Source organism: Rhea pennata, chromosome 13, assembly GCF_028389875.1.
Source record: "Rhea pennata isolate bPtePen1 chromosome 13, bPtePen1.pri, whole genome shotgun sequence".
In the NCBI taxonomy this organism is placed as follows: Eukaryota; Metazoa; Chordata; class Aves; order Rheiformes; family Rheidae; genus Rhea; species Rhea pennata.
In genome coordinates this window covers 1522756-1539587 of record NC_084675.1, presented here as the reverse complement: position 1 = coordinate 1539587, position 16832 = coordinate 1522756, and the positions used below count along the sequence as shown (strand labels likewise).

The window sequence follows — 16832 nt, the reverse complement described above, 5'->3', positions numbered from 1 at the left end:
GAAGCCCAGCAGCACATCAAATGGCCAGTACTACTGAAGTGTCAGCTTTGGCACTGTTTGAACCCTTATTTGATGGATATGTCTTAAAAACAGGCCATGAGGCCATCATATCTAATGTGTTTTAGGGCCAACTGCTCCCACATCTCCTTGAGAGAGGAGTATCTGTGTTCTTGAGACAGGCTGGCCCTTGGACTCTGCTGCTGGCTTGTGGAGAAGGGCTCAGGAGGATAGTGGGGGCCTGCCCCTTGTGCTAAGGCAGCAGAGGTGTTTGATAGCAGTCGCTCCAGTTTTGGCAGGTGATTGCCATGTGCTCCGTTGCAGCCTGTTGAGTCCATTCCTATGGGTACCCTCCTTTGGGTAGACCTCAGAGAGCTTTCCCCTTTCTGCAGGTCCTTTTCTCCTGCCTGAACTGCCCTTCCCCTCCCCCCTTCCTCTTGGGATCGGTTGGTTTGTGTGGTCCTCACCAGAAGAAGGACAGCAGCCAGTTACCAGCACAGTGGCCTCTTCAATGGAGGGTCAGTCCAGTCCCCACAGAGGCTGCAGAGAGCATGGACTGTACAGCTCAGGCTGGGGAGGCAGCTCCTCCTTGCAGCTTCTGCTGCCGGGCCCTGCACTTCATATCGAGGGCTCAAAGCTTTTGCCTGTGTTTCATCCCCCCCCTCCAGCCCATTATACAAAGCCTTTGTGTGTCAGCAGATCTTGGGATGCCTCGAGGCACCTGCCTCTCCACTCCCTCTATCCCCCTCTGTGGCTCTGCCCTTTCCCGTTGTCATTTCTGTAGGCTTTTGCCTGCCTGTTTGGTGACCTTCCCCACTGCTCCAGCAGTATTTTGGCCCCTGGCCATCTTAAACAATTAATGAGGGGTGGAGAAACCCGCCATGTTAAATTACTTCCTCCTTTGGGAGGGGGTGAGGTCTCCACATCTAGCCTCTACCAATGCAGTTTGTTGCTGTTGCCTGAAGCGGTCACTGCCTCTCTGTTTTCTTTCCAGAAGTTAGGAAAACAGTATTTCTGAGTACTATTTTCTTATTTCTCGGGGATTTGCTTAACCTGCAGTGTTTCCTCAGGATCTCACAGAACGGGACAAACTTCCCTGGACTTAGAAATAAGCAAGACAAGAAGAGGGGAGAATTTTGCTGAACACCACTCAGGGAAGCTGGAGACCTTCTTGGGATGTCTGCTGTGTGCTCGCTCTCCTCTAGCAGCTCTTCAGATCTTCCCGGGCAAAGGCAGCTCCCTGCCACAGAGCATCTGTATTAAGCAGGTCTGTGAGGAGAGCCAGACGCACTCTGAGGTACACAGATAGCAGCGATGCTGTAATAAGAAGTCTGCAAGTGTTGCTGGCTCTTCCTGTGTCCTTGTGTCTGTCAGGTCCCTGTGGGGCTGGAGATCACAGCACCCCGCACTCGCTGTGCCCCTTGCACTGTCTAGCGCTGGAGTTGGCTGTCAGAGAAACCTTCGAGGTCCCCTGCTCAGCCCGGGTAGTGTCATAAGTTAGATTAGTTGGAGCTGTGCTGGGGGCGGTGAGGGCTTGGATTACAGTCCAGAACTCAAAGTGCTTCGGTGGTTCACGTCGGAGGGGAGAGGAGACGCCCCATCACACACATGGAAGAAAAAGAGAAAAACTGCTGCCTTTGGAAGTGAGAGGCAATAAAGGAGGCCAGGAACATGGTAAGGAAATCTTTGAAAGGGGCTCTCACCCTGGGCATGAACAGGGCTGTGTGGGACCGAGCTCCTGTCAGGGCAGCCTGCCTGGAGCCAGTGCATAGCACTAAGGCGAGGTGGCCAGTTGGGAACCCAGCTCTTCTTTGCACTTCTCGTTACTCAGATGGCAGACAACACCCTTGAGTGCCAGCCCTGTCTCTCAGATGCAGTGGTAGCTGCAGGGGTATAGGGCTCTTGTTGGCATTGGTCCCCCTTGGGGCTCATATCAGGGGCACAGCCTTGGAGCGAGGGGCTCGGATGAAGCAGACCAGCTGGGGCCCTGTCTCCTGAGCTGCCCAGATGCAGGGCTCTCCTCCTGCCCCTGCCCCCCACCAGACCGATGCAGAGGCTGGCAAGCTGTGCTGTGTTATGGGCATTGCCCAGATTGAAGGAGGCAAGTCACTGCTTCTGCTCTCCTGCTCATAATTGGTATCCTGGGGTTAGGAGAAATGCCCTGAGCCAGGCAGAGTATTTCCCTTTCAGTGCCAGGTTCTGCATGTGGAGATGTAGCTCTGGAAGGGGAGAGTGCAGCCAGGTAGTACAGCACCCCATGTTTCTGGGGGTGGCTCTTGGCTATGGCGCAGTCCCCTTGCCTGCCATATTGGTACTGCCATGTAAATAGAGGTGCCAAGCCCTCAGGTAGCAGAGGCTGGAGGGATCACAAGCCATGTGGGGGAAGCCCACCAAGCACAAGCCTGAGTTCTGATGGTTTGTTCCTAGGCTCACTAGGCTCCTGATGCCTGAACAATCCACATGTTGGCAGCCCTAAATCTCCTGGACATGTCCTGCTGTGTCACGAATGGTTTCTCCCAAGCCCTGCCTTCCCATGTGAGGTGCAACAGGAACTGTATCCTGCCATATCTGTACAGTGTCTAGCTCAGGGCTGCAGTATGTCAGTTTGTCCTCCAGGACTCCAACTTTCCCTGGGGTTCAACAGGTCTGTTCCCTAAGATTCCCTAATGTATTCATTGGAAGGGTTCAGTGGAAAGTTGGCCTGCTCCTAGTTATAGGAGTTATATCTCTGGTTACAGAGATAAATTATGAGCTGCTTCTCTGTGGTAGACGGAACAAAGTCCATGAGGAGGACAAACGGCTTGTATTTCTGTTGTGTCTGGCAGTAATTTGCTCTTTCTTACAGTCTCAGGTGCTTGGAGAAGCTCAGATATAATTGAAAGACAAGTTATCCAGCCCTTGGCTTTTGCAATCTAAGCTGAACTCACAAATCCATGTCTCTTCCTTTTGCCACCCTCCAGCTCCTCTGCTGAGGACCCTGTGGTACTCTGTACCCTGTGCCTGTGTCTGAGCAGTGGTGTGCTGTGCATCTCCTGTCCTGCTCTGGAATGTGCAGGCATCTTGCTTCTTCCAGTCCTCCATCCTAGTCAGGGGAGCTATTTCCCTCACCCCATGCCTACTGTGTTCTCATAAATTTTTGGTCTATGCTAGATATTGTAAGAAGTTAAAATAAGGGGAAAGCACCATCAAGGCTCTGCAGGGTGGATGCCATCCTTTGCAGACCGATGGCCTGCATTTCACCATTAGCACTGGAACAGGGCTTGTAAAGCTCTGCTCAGGTAGATCTAGTGCCTGGAGCAAAGACCAGCTGCTGTTATTTCACATTTCTGTGAATTGAGTTGACATTCTGATTCCCTGAATTCTTCACTCCTAGCTGAAGTCCTTCATCTTATTCTAATGTGTGGTACATAAGACCTCTGAAGCAGGGGTCTTTCTGCAGAGCAGTGTTGTGGCAAGCCTGGATGCCATGGTGGGTCACAGGTCTGCAAGGATCATGTAGATTTAATACTGCTAAGGGGGAACTAGGTGTCAGGGAAGGCACCAGAGGAAACCCTGCACCTCTCAGGTGCTTCATTCAGATCTGCTGAGAGTGGGAACCAGAGGCTGAGCTGGCCACAGGGAGAACGCAGACCAGGCAATAGGTGCTGGTCACACCGCTGAGAGCAGCAATCCATGGCAGGCAGCAGTTCTCAAGCTGTAGGTAGGCACAGAAAGGTCTATCAGAGGGCTAATCTGTGAGCAGCTGAAGTGTGATTGCAGCTCTGGGCTATTCTGTTTGAGCTGAGTTTTCCATGTCCCAGTGAATCAAACAAACCCCATTGGCAAAAAATTTGGATTTACGTGACTGTGAGTGAGTTTGTTGGCTTGCTAGGGATTTCCCCAGGCCTTTTGAAGGCTTGGCCCCTGATGGAGATCTATCATGGTCCTCAATTTTGGGTTCTAGCAGAGAGCAACTGATGGCTGCCCAGCTCCATATGAGGCATATGATTCCTCTTGACAATGTGTTGTCACTGTCTGTCATACTTTGGTGTCAGGGATGATGTAGTGCATGTATGGGTACGTAGGGTTGCTGCAGCTAGAGGATGCCTAAAGCATCAAATATGTAAAATATATTTTGTTATGTTATATGTTAATTTGTTACGTGGCCAAAGTAGCCCACTTTTACTAGAATTGACTTGTGCAGCTGTGAAGTCTCGTAGCATAAGCACGGCAGGAGGCTGGCTAGTGTCTTGTCTACACTATTGGTCAGATAGTGGCTTTAACGGCAGGAATTTGCTTATGTTCCCCAGTGGGGATTTTCCCCCTATGGGAGAGGGAATGGGCTTCTCTTCACCTGGTGCCTGTTGCTGGATGAGGCACAGGAGATGGCCAGGATATATGGCCAGACCACAGTGCATCTCAGCTTTGCTTCTCTTGAGGAACCATTTCTACTCAGGCAGGTATGAAAGTCTATGCTCTTGGGTGGGTTGGTAAGAGAAGTGAGCAATAGTCCTGCTCCTTCACTGCACTGCAATAGAGTCTAGTTCCCAGCCTCTTTCACCAAATTATGAGGGACAGCTTCTTCTCCGGGACGTTCCTCAAACCACAGCACCTGGTCAGAGAGCCTGGGGCTGATTTTCCACTCTTGCTTGGGTGATAGCTGCTGCCTTTCAAAGGTAGCTGGGGCACTGTGGAGCCAGTACATGAGTACAGCAAGGCTCCCACAGCTGTGCATCTGGATCAGTGGCCAGTTTTCAGCTGCCCCCTGCAAAAGGTTGCAGTGGAGAAGGAAATTTTCTCCTGCATTTCCAGCCAGATTGCGGATACACGAACTTAACCCTCTCCACTTAGCAGGTGGTGAGAGTAATTGCTATGGCTTAGATGTTGTTTTGCTTGGGCTGATTTAACAGAGCTGAGCTGAGACTGGGTGTAGTTATTTCTCTCCAGTCTGCCTTGGCTACAGGAGCCCTCTTTCATGCAAAAGCAGGAGTATGAAGCTTCAATAGCACAATAAAGCCTAGAACCCAGAACAGTTTTGTAGTCTCTCTTATGATTCCCTCTTCAGCTGTGTGACAGACCTACCTTCTGACTCATCTGCACGAAGGGCACCCTCCCTTGCGGAAGTCCCAGTCCAGGGTTAGCTGCAGGGACAGGCACAGGCCCTGACATTCTGGGAATAACCAGTGAGGGCTGAAAGCCAAGCAGTTCTTCAGGGCTTCAACAGCAATTCAGTTCCAACATGGACCTGCATGATGGTGGACAAACCCTTTAATATCTTTGCACCACAGTTTGTTGCCTATAAAACAGGCTGAATGTTGAGGATGTGATATTTTCTTTGGAGGAGTTTGGAAAGTCTCTTACTGCTTTTGTTGGTGCAGCTGCACTTTGGAATCATTTGCATGAGGTGGTTGAAGAGGTAAAGTGATGCAGGATGCTGATGTGGGGAAGAGAGTTGATTGATGAAAGCACAAGAACTTGCCTGGGCTGCTTCTCTCATAGTGGCATGCTCCAAGTCTCTGATCATCACACAGCACCTGAAAGTAGCGTGTGTATTGAAAGACCGCAAATGCTGGTGTTTTCTGCACACAAGCTCAGATGATACCTCCAGACTGGCAGGAGAGAGAATGTATTTCAACAGAAAAGATAATCCTTTTGTCATCCTCCAGTTACATCATCTTCTGGGGTGGGAAGGAAATAAGTCTGGGAGTCAAAAAAAGCTTTAAGCATCACAGATCTTTTATTTCTGTGCCAAAGCAATGAGCAAGATGTTGGAACACATACAAAGGCCAGATAGATGTAATCCTGAGCACATGGAAGTGGTTTGAAAGCATCTTTTCTGGGGTGAGAAGGGTGACAATGTGTGTGCTTAATGTCCAGCTTCTTTCCGAAAAAGCTGTGCAGGTGAATATGCAGTTCATAACAATAAAAATAATGGATAAATGCAGGTGACAGGCCAGATGTGTGCATGTATCTCTGCCCAGAAGTTGCCTAGCACGTTCTAGTCACAGGTGGGAATGTAGGACAGCAAGTGGCTTGTGGGTGAAACAGCAGATTTCTGAGGAGAAATGCACACTGACTGTCAGTGCTTCTTTTCTGAAAAGCAATATGCCACAACATACATAACTGTCTCTGGCCATAATGCAGGCTTTCAAATGCAGCATAGGGGTATGTGTCTGGCTCAAGCTCTGAACATCAAGGGTTAGGTGTAACTCACTTGGTTAGAGTGTGGTGCTAATAATGCCAAGGTTGCAGATTTGATCCCCATATGGGCCACTCGCTTGAGGGCTGGACTAGATGACCTCCAGAGGTCCCTTCCAACTTTACCAATTATATGATTCTATGTGGAAGCACTCCTGGATACTGTCTAAGCTGTCCCACTGAGTCTGTAATATGCATTATGGAGGCAGGAATGCTTTAACAGTCATAGGCTCTATGTGCTAGAGATGCTGGCTTTCCAAATAACACCTGGGGAGATGAGTGTTCAGGTGGTATATATGAAAGTGAATAGCATTGCCTTTGCTGCTGTATAGAACTGTAAATCTTTTCTGTGAGTATATAAAGAATAGGCTATTGCTAAAAATGATCTCCTGGAGCTCTTGAAAAGAAATGGTAAAGTAATAATTGCTACTACAACAGCAGATAAGGTATCAACAGGGAATAAATAGTTCCAGGCGTAGCTAGTGCCTGCTGGGGGCCCTCTGATGCTGAGCAACTGAATCAAACTGGGTGGGTGGGTGAAAGATAGGGTGTGTGTGTGTTGGGGAGGGGATAATAGGAGAGGATAAAGAGGGACTCAGATTCTGGCTCTTTTTGTGCCTTTTTTTCTGTTGAGTTCCCTACATCCTGGGTCTTCAGATTTGGAGAGAGAAAGTCATCTGGCTTACCATCATTTTGGTTATGAAAGCTTTTTTGGAAAGATAGCCCATCTGTCCTTTAAAGGAGCATCTGCCTGAAGCTCCAGTTCTTGCTCCAAACATCCTGCTCCATGGTGTGAAGTTAGCAGTGCAGCTTGCAATGTAGGCAAGAACTTTGTGAGTGTCTTGCTGCTTGTCGCTTCAGAAGAGACAGCCAGCCAGCATATTTGTTCCTAAATACCGGAGCACAGCCTCTTGGCCCCCCATAGCCTAAGTCTGTAGCCTCTCCTCCAATATAACTCTATCTGAAACTGTGCAGCTGCGCCAAACTGAACTATGCTGCAGAATGTGTGTGCAACCTAAAACAGCATCAATGCTGGGTATGGGTCTGCCCAGGGTGAACTCCTTGCTCTAGCTGATGATCTAAGTGGAATCAAATAGTTCAGCTAAAAAGAAATTGGGACTGACAGGAGTTGGGAAGCTCTGGGAAACTCTCAGGAGGCTGCTGTGTGTGCTCCTCCTGTATGTTGGTGCATGTAGTAGAAGGGAGCACTAGTGGGACCTTATGGTCACCCCCATAAGATGCAATGCAGTGCCTGGATGATTTTTTGCATGGCATGGAGAAGGAAAGCCAAAGGAGTTCTAGTGAACTCAGCTAGGTGTCTGCCTTGAGCTTTGCAGCTTTGGTTAGGTGTGGCAGAGTGTTCGCAGGAGACAGTTTTGCTGAGTTTTGCTGAGCAGGCCTCTTCTTTAGGAGGCTTCCTGTCAAATCTCAGCTACTTCTCACAAAAGCCTGGCACTGCTGAGCCTCAAACATGATGTGGATGTGGATTATTTGCTAGCTGTTGTCATCTTTCTGAATACATTTACCTTTTGAACAGGGTCCTTCACATACGCTCAGGAGGCTGGTATGCAGACCCGTTAATGGATCAAGGGGAAAAAATGCCTGTGGATGTATTCTCCTTTGTGTTTGGGCTTATAACCACCCACGTTTTGGCATACATCCCTTCTGCGCACAAAGATGTCTTTTAGAAATCCTGAGTTGAATCTCCACCCTCTTTTGATATGTATGGAAATAATGGGACACGTGAGACTGTTTTCTGTTTGAAAAAGCTATGAAGGGAGTAACTTTAAAAGGCCTGTGTTTACTTCTTTCTAACTTGGGAGGTTAGTAAAAGCAATCCACTAAATTTATGACTAGTTTGCTTAGCTTTCCAAGGGGCATACATCAGATGCTATGTCTGAACATAGGGAAAATGTTTCCATCCAACTGTAAGTCTCAGGCTCAGGTACTCAGGGGGTTATAGAGTTTGAGCTTATGATGGAATGCATGTGTGCCTGTTCCCCAGCAAGCTCCAAGGATCCAGAGCCTGTAGAACAGAGCAGGAAATAGCATCTGATCTGAATGGAGAAGTCCTGTGAAGCATGACATCAGCTGATGCTTAAGGTCCTTGAGTACCAAGAGTTTGCACTCAGGCATGGGCCACAGCTATTGTCCAAGCTAGGCCCCACTGAAGGAGCACCCAGTCAGCATGACATCAGCTGCAGGGTGTTAATGCATGTCTGGGTCTCTGCTCCTAGGAGCACTGCTTTGTGCTGGGCACAGTTTGATGCTCATTGCTGTGGCTCAAGGCTGAGCTGACAGAGCTGTGGCCATCTCTGGGCTGCCTGCTTGGTCCTTCTGACTCATCCTTCCTTACAGCCTATCCCTCAGAAACAAGATGCACGCTGGCATCTGATTGCTGCTGCCATCTAATATCTCATGTGAAAGGTCTGCAGGGATGTGCTCCTTCAAGGAAGGGCCCTTGTGCACTCACTGTTTTATCATGTGATCAGCTGGCCCCTCCTCGAATTGCTATTCTGACTTCAGAGTTGTTTCCTTTCCCCCTTAATGTAGGATGACTCATTTCATGAGCACATTGTAACACAGAGTGTTTAAGACCAGAAGGAGCTATAGCTCATCTGTTACAGGATACAGGGACCATGAAGTATCTTCTAGCTCCCACACTGAGTCTGGTAGCTCTTGTTTAACTAAAGCATGTTCTTTTCTCAAGGGCATCCACTCTTAATTATAGAGGTTACAAGAGATGGAAAATCCACCAGGCCTCTTGGGAGCCTGTCCCAGTGGCTCATGCATCTTGCAGAGGGAATGGTGTGATTTGAATGTGATCTGGCTACAGGCTCAAGCAGAGAACGCATGTAACACTGGCACACAAATAACAATCTAAATGCTGACCCTGTGAAGACAGAATTCCTAGTGTTCATCAGCTGTCCTGCTGAAGGATTATCATTTTTTTTGTTTGAGCACAGGAGGCTGCCCATCTGTTGCAAGATGCGCCCAGATGGATGTCTGAGCACAAGGTGTTGGTTATGGTCTAATGCCTCTGGCCAAAAGGCGTTAAAATAAGTCGACCCATTTGGCTGAGAATTTACCCAGGCTATTTTACACATGACTGGTATAAACAAATCTTTCATTCTGCCTAGCTTGCCCTGTTATTCTGTAGATATTAAACACAAGCATTAAGGGGTACGAGATACCATTGCTCGGGCTTGTTTGCCAAACCGATGACAAAGCCTAAAGCTGGGAGTGGAGCAAGTGCTGTAACTAATACTAAGATGAAATTGAGCTCAAATAATTTCTTCTCTAAGGTAGCAGAAAGATTTTTAGTGCATCTGATAAAAAGAGCCCTGTTAAGAAAGTAGAAGCGCACTGGGAAATTCTTGGTTAGGTCAGTGATATATTGATTGGATTTAGCAAGCCTTATCCTGTCCCAGTGTCCAAGTCTGCTGTAAGAACATGACACTTTGAACATGGAGAACTGTGGCTGGACCATAGCAGTGCTGTGGTCAGACCATTACTGCACAAGCCAGGGGAACCCCTGGAGTCTGGCGGTGGGAGAGAAAAGGAGGGTAGCTCTGCCCTGGGGTGATCTTGAGGTGATGGGGAGGTGTATGCAGCCAACTCTGGGCAATGAAACCACAGCAACTGAGCCCTTACATTCTCCTAGCATGAGTTGCTGTTCCTGGGAAGAGGGTTTAAAAGTACCTAAGGCTTTGTATCACACTGATACAGCTTCGTTAATTAATTGCATGGTTAGATCTTGCCAATGATATTAAAAAAAATCTGTGCTTAAACACTTATTTCAGATTAAGTGACTTAATCCCTTGATTAAACTAAACCAAAATAAGCCAGCCTCCAGCTGTAGGATGGTGTTTTATACGAAGCTTTCTGGCTCTGAACAAGACTGTAAGCATCATGTCACTTACAGCAAGCCTCTCAGGGGGATGTCTGAGGGGCTGAAACCAGAGTGAGATTCTGGAATCAAAGGTGGTTTTTGGTGGAGCTGCAAAGGGCCTAGTTAAGTAAGATCTAAGTGAGGAGCACTGGAAAGGGCAGGCTAACACGGGGGACACTGTTGTGGGTGTCTACTACAGGCCATCTGACCAGGAGGAGAAAGTTGATGAGGCCTTCTATAGACAGCTGCAAGTAGCCTCATGATCACAGGCCCTGGTTCTCATGGGGGACTTCAACCACCTTGACATCTCCTGGAGGGACTACACAGCAAGGCACAAACAGTCCAGTAGGCTCCTGCAATACATTGATGATAACTTCTTGTCACAAATGGTGGAGGAGCCTATGAGGAAGGGTGTCCTGCTGGATCTTGTCTTTACCAACAGAGAGGGACTGGTTAGAGATGTGAAGGTTGGGGGCAGCCTTGGCTGCAGTGACCATGAGATGGTGGAGTTCAGGATCCTGCAGGAAAGAAGTAAGGCAACAAGCAGGATTGCAACCCTGGACTTCAGGAGAGCAGACTTTGGACTCTTCAGAGACCTACTTGGAGGAACCTCATGGGTTAAGGCCCTAGAGGGAAGGGGGGTCCAGGAGAGCTGGCTAGTATTCAAACATCTCTTCCTCCAAGCTCAAGAGTGGTGCATCCCTATGAATAAGAAGTCCAGCAAATGGGGCAGGAGACCTGCATGGGTGAGCAACGAGCTCTTGGCCAAATTCAGACAGAAGAAGAAAAGACACCGAATGTGGAAGAGGGGACAGGCTACTTGGGAGAATTATAGGAATGCAGTCAGAGTATGTAGAGATGCGTCAAGGAAGGCTAAGGCCCAGCTGGAATTAAATCTGGCAAGGGATGTCAAGGACAACAGGAAGGGCTTCTTCAGATACATCAGTAGCAAGAGGAAGACTATGCAAAATATGGGCCCAGTACTGAATGGGGCGGGGGCCCTGGTGACAAAGGATACAGAGAAGGCAGAATTACTGAATGCCTTCTTTGCTTCAGTCTCCAGTGCTAAGGGCAGCCCTCAAAAATCCCAGATCCTGGGGACAAGAGATAAAATCTGGAGAAAGGAAGACTTTCCTTTGGTTGAGGAGGATAGGATTGGAGATCTTCTGGGCAAGCTTGACGTCCACAAATCCATAGGCCCTGATGGGATGCACTCACGGGTACTGAGGGAGCTGGCGAACGTTGTCACCAGGCCGCCCTCCATCATCTTTGAAAAGTCATGGAGAACTGGAGAGGTGCCTGAGGACTGGCTGAAAGGCAGAGCTCAGAGGGCTGTCATCAGTGCATGGAGTCCAGCTGGAGGCCTGTGGCTAGTGGCATCCCCCAGGGCTCAGTACTGGGTCCCATCCTGTTACTTTTTCATCAGTGACCTGGATGAGGGGACAGAGTGCCTCCTCAGCAAGTTTGCTGATGATAACAAGCTGGGAGGAGTGGCTGATACACCTGAGGGCTGTGCTGCCATTCAGAGAGACCTGGACAGGCTGGAGAGTTGGGTGGAGAGAAACCTCATGAGATTCAACAAGGGCAAGTGCAGAGTTCTGCACCTAGGGAAAAATAACCCTAGGCACCAGTACAAGCTGGGGGCTGACCTGCTGGAGAGCAGCTCTGCGGAGAACGACCAGGGAGTGCTGGTGGATGACAAATTGACCATGAGCCAGCAATGTGCCCTTGTGGCCAGGAAGGCCAATGGCCTCCTGGGGTGCATTAGGAAGAGTGTTGCCAGCAGGTCAAGGGAGGTGATCCTGCCCCTCTACTCAGCCCTGCTGAGGCCTCATCTCAAGTACTGTGTCCAGTTCTGGGCTCCCCAGTACAAGAGAGACATGGAACTACTGGAGAGAGTCCAGCACAGGGCTACGAAGATGATCAGAGGGCTGGAGCACCTGCCCTGTGAGGAACGACTGCAAGAGCTGGGCCTCTTTAGCCTGGGGAAGAGAAGCCTGAGAGGGGATCTTATCAATGTGTATAAGTACCTGAAGGGAAGGTGTCAAGGGGATGGGGACAAACTCTTTTCAGCTGTCCCATGTGACAGGACAAGAGGCAATGGGCAAAAACTGAACCACAGGAAGTTCTGCCTGAAGGTGAGGAGGAATTTCTTCACTGAGAGTGACAGAGCACTGGAACAGGTTGCCCAGAGAGGTGGTGGAGTCTCCTTCTCTGGAGATATTCAAGGCCCGCCGGGATGCAGCCCTGTCGAGTGTGCTCTAGGTGACCCTGCTGAGCTGTGGGGTTGGACTAGATGATCTCCAGAGGTCCCTTCCAACCTTACTAATTCTATGATTCTATGAATGGGCCAGAAACCCTTTGCACAGGCAGAAAGCAAGCTCTACATAGCAGGAGTGAGATTGTACTCCATAGCAAAGAGGACCATTCTGTGGATACATGAGGAAGGCTTCTGACCACATGGCACAGGTTTGAGAATGAATCTTGCTCTCAGCCATTCCCTTCCCAGACCTGAAGTTGCAGTACAGCCACTGATTCCTGCCTTTTATGACTCCTCCAGAACCTGAGCTCTCTTGAAGCATGGCTGCGGATGCTCAGCTCATTGAGAGGTCTGATATCAATGAGCTACATCCACACAAGAAAAGGCTTTTCTCCCTTTCCCCGTTCTGCTTACCTCTGGCTAGATTACTTTCTTTGTTTGTGAGTCTGTGTTTCATACCCAGTTTAGCCTCTCTTGTCTGTTCAGCAGCTTTTCCGATGTGTTAGGTATTGCACAGAGAAATGAGAAAGGCATAGGCCCTGCTCTGGAAAACCTGGACTATCAAAACCTGAAAGAAAGGGTAGATAGAATTAACATGAAGATAGAGCTCAAGTGAGGAGAGGTACTAGTTTCTGGACTGCTGTGTCTGAATGCATGGGATGCCATTTCTTTTTGGGAGCAGTGTTTGGTCATACTGTTGGATCCTGGCTGGGGATGATAGCACCCCATAGCCAGGTGTGGAGATAGTAAGCTCTCTGCAGCTCAGATTATGCGAGGAGCCATATGTCTCTGACCACCCTTGGGAGTACGTGCTAGGGAAGGGCTGTGGAAAGGCCCTAGTTCTCCAGGTGAATGGACTTCCCTCTCCAAAGGGCTGAAAAAGCATATGCCTTTGGGAAGGATGAACATTGTGGTTTGGGTACATTAAGAGCAAGTTTGATTCTTGTGTTGCTTTATCAGAGCCACATAACATCCTTCTTGGACACAGAGATCTCAGGCAAGAGGGCACACCCAGGCAGCTCTCCATTGCTGGACATGTTGCCATGTGCTAGCAGCTGTTTCTGGCCACTTGGAGCATGGTATGGAGCCATGGATGTAACTGCTTTTACCAGGTTCTCTCTATCCTCTGCTTAGCTGCCACGGGACTATTGCCTTCCTTTTGCCTTGGCATGAGGGCAGCATTGGTGAAGCCCCATGCCAGATGCTAGCTTCAAACCTTGAGGTTTGCAGGAAGTCACGCTTGGCTTTCAAAGCAACCTGTGATGTTCCCCTCAAGTGGAAACTCCTTGTATTGCAGAAATGGTCACCCAGGTTTGGACCTGCCTTGCACACACTGAGCATGTCTAGAGCTACAGCATGCACAGAAGTGGGACCTCAGAGAAGAAAAGCGAATACATCATGTTTCCCTTTGTTTAATTAAATGAGAGATCATGAGTTAATCACTTCCAAGTGCTTGTTTTCCTGCAGTGCCTGGAATGATAATCCCACACACTGCCCAGCAGGAGCTGCTTTGGCTGCCGTAGCTGCGTCAGCCTAGAGAAAGACTGGGGAAACAGAGGGAGGCATCTGGAAATGATTCTCTGAGCTCTATGGAGTGCCAGTTTTTGCAGTGCTGTAGGAGCTGGTTTATACACAGGCTGCAGGATCGTCCCCGCCGCCGGGGAGCAGACCTGGGCTGTGGCTATGCCCTGTGCAAGCGCTCCTGTGATAGCATGCAGAATACATCTCACTCTGAGGTACAGCCAGCCTGTGAGCTGTACCCCAAGGAAGCAGGCTTGTGTGGGGCTGCAAACGCCTTCCTTTCCAATGGAACCAAGTGCTGTGCTTTTCTCCCTGGAAAACCTGAAACAATAGCCCAAAGAGCAGGTAGAGCCAGCCATTCCTAGTTATCTCACAGGAAGGCAGTGTAATTATGGCAGTTTGAGAGCTTACCTCTGTAACTACAGTACTTAATAGTGTATTATTTTAACAAAAACATCCAGTGGAAGGCAGGGTGCCGAAACCAGGCGCCCTCCTCCCAGCCTCCCCCTGAGCCTCAGAGCGAACAGCAGAGCAGGGAGCTGGCACTTGTTCTGGGAAGATTTTTCTCTCTTGAACTCATTGCCGCTGTGATTAGAGCAGCTCAGGAAATGGAGATGGGAGGGTTCTCCTTGCTGCAGAAGTGGGAAATCTGTAACTTTTGTCAGAAAAACAAACTTTGTTTTTAGCCAAAGACCCTTTTGAACAGAGAAACTTCTCTATTTTAAAGGAAAAACAGCCTGGCTTTAAGCTATGTGTCAGAAAGTGGAAAGGGTTTGTGGAAAGCCCAGTGGTCTATTTTTACTGGAAGAGAGATTTCTCTCGTCAACTGAGACCTGAGCAGCCGCAGCCAAGCGACACAGCAGCTTTTGCTGGTGGAGGGACCTGCTAACCCAGCTCTGCTCAGTGCCTGTTGTGTGTACATTTCCACCAGTCCCAAAGCTGGCCTGGGGCCATGGCTAGGCACAGCACTGGAGATGCTTGGAGCTGTGCCTCTTCCCAGTTTCTCTGTATTTTCTATTTCTCAGTTGTTGAAGGTGTGAGGGTTGTTGGTTTTTCTTTTTTTCCATCCCATTGCTGACTGTGTTGGTCTCTATCCTCCCTTCGTACTGTCCTTCAGCACCTGGGCAGCAGGGGAAGCAAATCAGGGTGTGCAGGATGTGGCTAGGCTCTCAGAAGCTAGCAGAATGAGGACAAAGTTGTGAGAGCTCCTGGCAAGGCCTCCTTGTTGTCTGAGCAGGAGCGAGCTGAGACAGAGGCTGTGACTCAGAGCTGGGTGTACCATGGGCTGTGCTCACTCCCAGCATTTCTAGGCTCTGCTCCACAGCCTCATTATGCTCCTCACTTTGCCAAGCAATGGTAAGCATGAGATTTGACTGGGGCATGTTGGGATACGTAGTTTCATGCTTTGGCCATTCAGATGAGGTATTTTTCAGAACAAAGTTGCAGATCCTGCTGCTAAATTTCTGCTGCAAGATGAAACCTTAACATGTTATATGGGCCAGTCCAGCTGCTAGAAAGGCCCTTAGTCTGCTATTAAGTCATAGGCTAGCCAGGCAACTAGATTCTAGCCTCACTAGAGGCTAGAGAGTTTTCATTGGTTTTCAGCAGGTAAGATCTGTGCCTCTTCTTCATATTCCGTTTGAATAAGACTCAGCTTTTTGTAGACAAATGTTCTTGAGGAGGACACTGACTTCTTACTGAGGTACTTGCGTGAGTTGTAGGGGAAATGCTGGAAAATGCTGCAAGGCTCTGTGGGCCTGGGTAGGTCCAGAAGCATTGCAGCCCTTCCCTGTACTGCTTCAGCCAGTAGCTATCTGTGTTGTCCCATGTCACTGTGGCATTTGTGCTGCCATCCCGGCACCTGTGACAAGTGTACAGGAATTCTGAACCTGTGCAGGTGTATAACCCTGGGGATCTTTCTGTGCTCCCTGAGCAAGCTGACTCTTGTTCTCCAAGCATGTAGAAGGGTCTCCAATATTCAGCCTTAGCTCATGAGGAGCAGGTCCCAAACAGGAAGAAGTTGATTGCTGAATCAGAAAGAAATGTAACATGGCATGAACTCTTAGTGGTTGGGACTGCTGCATAGTCCTCTCCATACCCACAATGGAAGGTAGAAAATTAGATCAGTGCACACAGAAAAGGCCAAGAAGCTCCTGATTACCCCAGATGACTCTTGGCAAGATCTTTTCCCTTGCTGCAGCTGTTGCTTGCAGTAGAAGGGACAGAAATGCCCCTTAAGCAGGGATGTAAGTGATCCCAGACTTCTCTTCCTCTGCCTCCTTGTTAGTCCTGTCTTAGTGCTTCTGCTCCAGCACTTGCAGGTTTGTCTCTCCCTTAACTCACCTGGCTCTGCTGTAGTTAATGGTGGGGAGAAGGGCTCTTAGGTCTGAGGAGTCCACCAGTTTCTGAAGAATAACTTTGGCAGAATAGACATTATTGCTGTTTTTAATTTACCACAACAGCTGAGGCTCCCATTATCAGTTGGAGGCATCCCACTGATTTCTACTCCCATTCAAATCTGAGTCCTTTGTCAGTTGTAAAACTTTCCTCAACTTTCCCTGCTCCCCTGCCCTCCTAGGTGGGACCATCCTGGGTTGTTCCTGTTGTCCTCACTCTACCCACCAGACCCAGCCCGTCCCAGCATGAGGTTTTCCTCTTTCCTTGCCATGCCTATCTCTGCACTCCATCCTTTGCACTGACAGCTAGCTCCCAGCTGGGGAGCAGTGAAAACTGGTGTGTCTGGCCATGACCTTAACCTGGACTTTATTTAGTGCCTTGATTTATAGAAGAGTTATTTTAAAAGCATGTCTCTCCTTTGGGAGGTGTGTTGAATGTGTGGCAGTGGTGACAGTGTGCTGGAGTTTATAGGCTTTCTGTGTAATTTACAAAAAGCATTTGAGTGCCAAGACCATTTTTTTTGCTTGGGGAGAGTTTCTCTGGGTTGGTTGGAAAGTGTTCCTGTTTATTTTTGTGCCTGTTGGCTCA

The 16832-nt window shown here is 48.9% G+C and overlaps 1 protein-coding gene across 4 annotated transcripts in view; it reads left to right on the top strand.

Moving 5' to 3' along the window:
- The first annotated feature begins 960 nt into the window (after positions 1 to 960).
- The window catches only part of PLEKHG4 (pleckstrin homology and RhoGEF domain containing G4), a 103528-nt gene continuing 87656 nt past the window's right edge, over positions 961 to 16832 (top strand). For all 4 annotated transcript variants that reach the window (XM_062586243.1, XM_062586241.1, XM_062586242.1 and 1 more), the window contains exon 1: positions 961 to 1671. In XM_062586243.1, coding sequence (XP_062442227.1) covers positions 1669 to 1671 — 3 coding nt within the window. In that variant the 5' untranslated portion in view covers positions 961 to 1668. The remainder of the gene's footprint in view (positions 1672 to 16832) is intronic.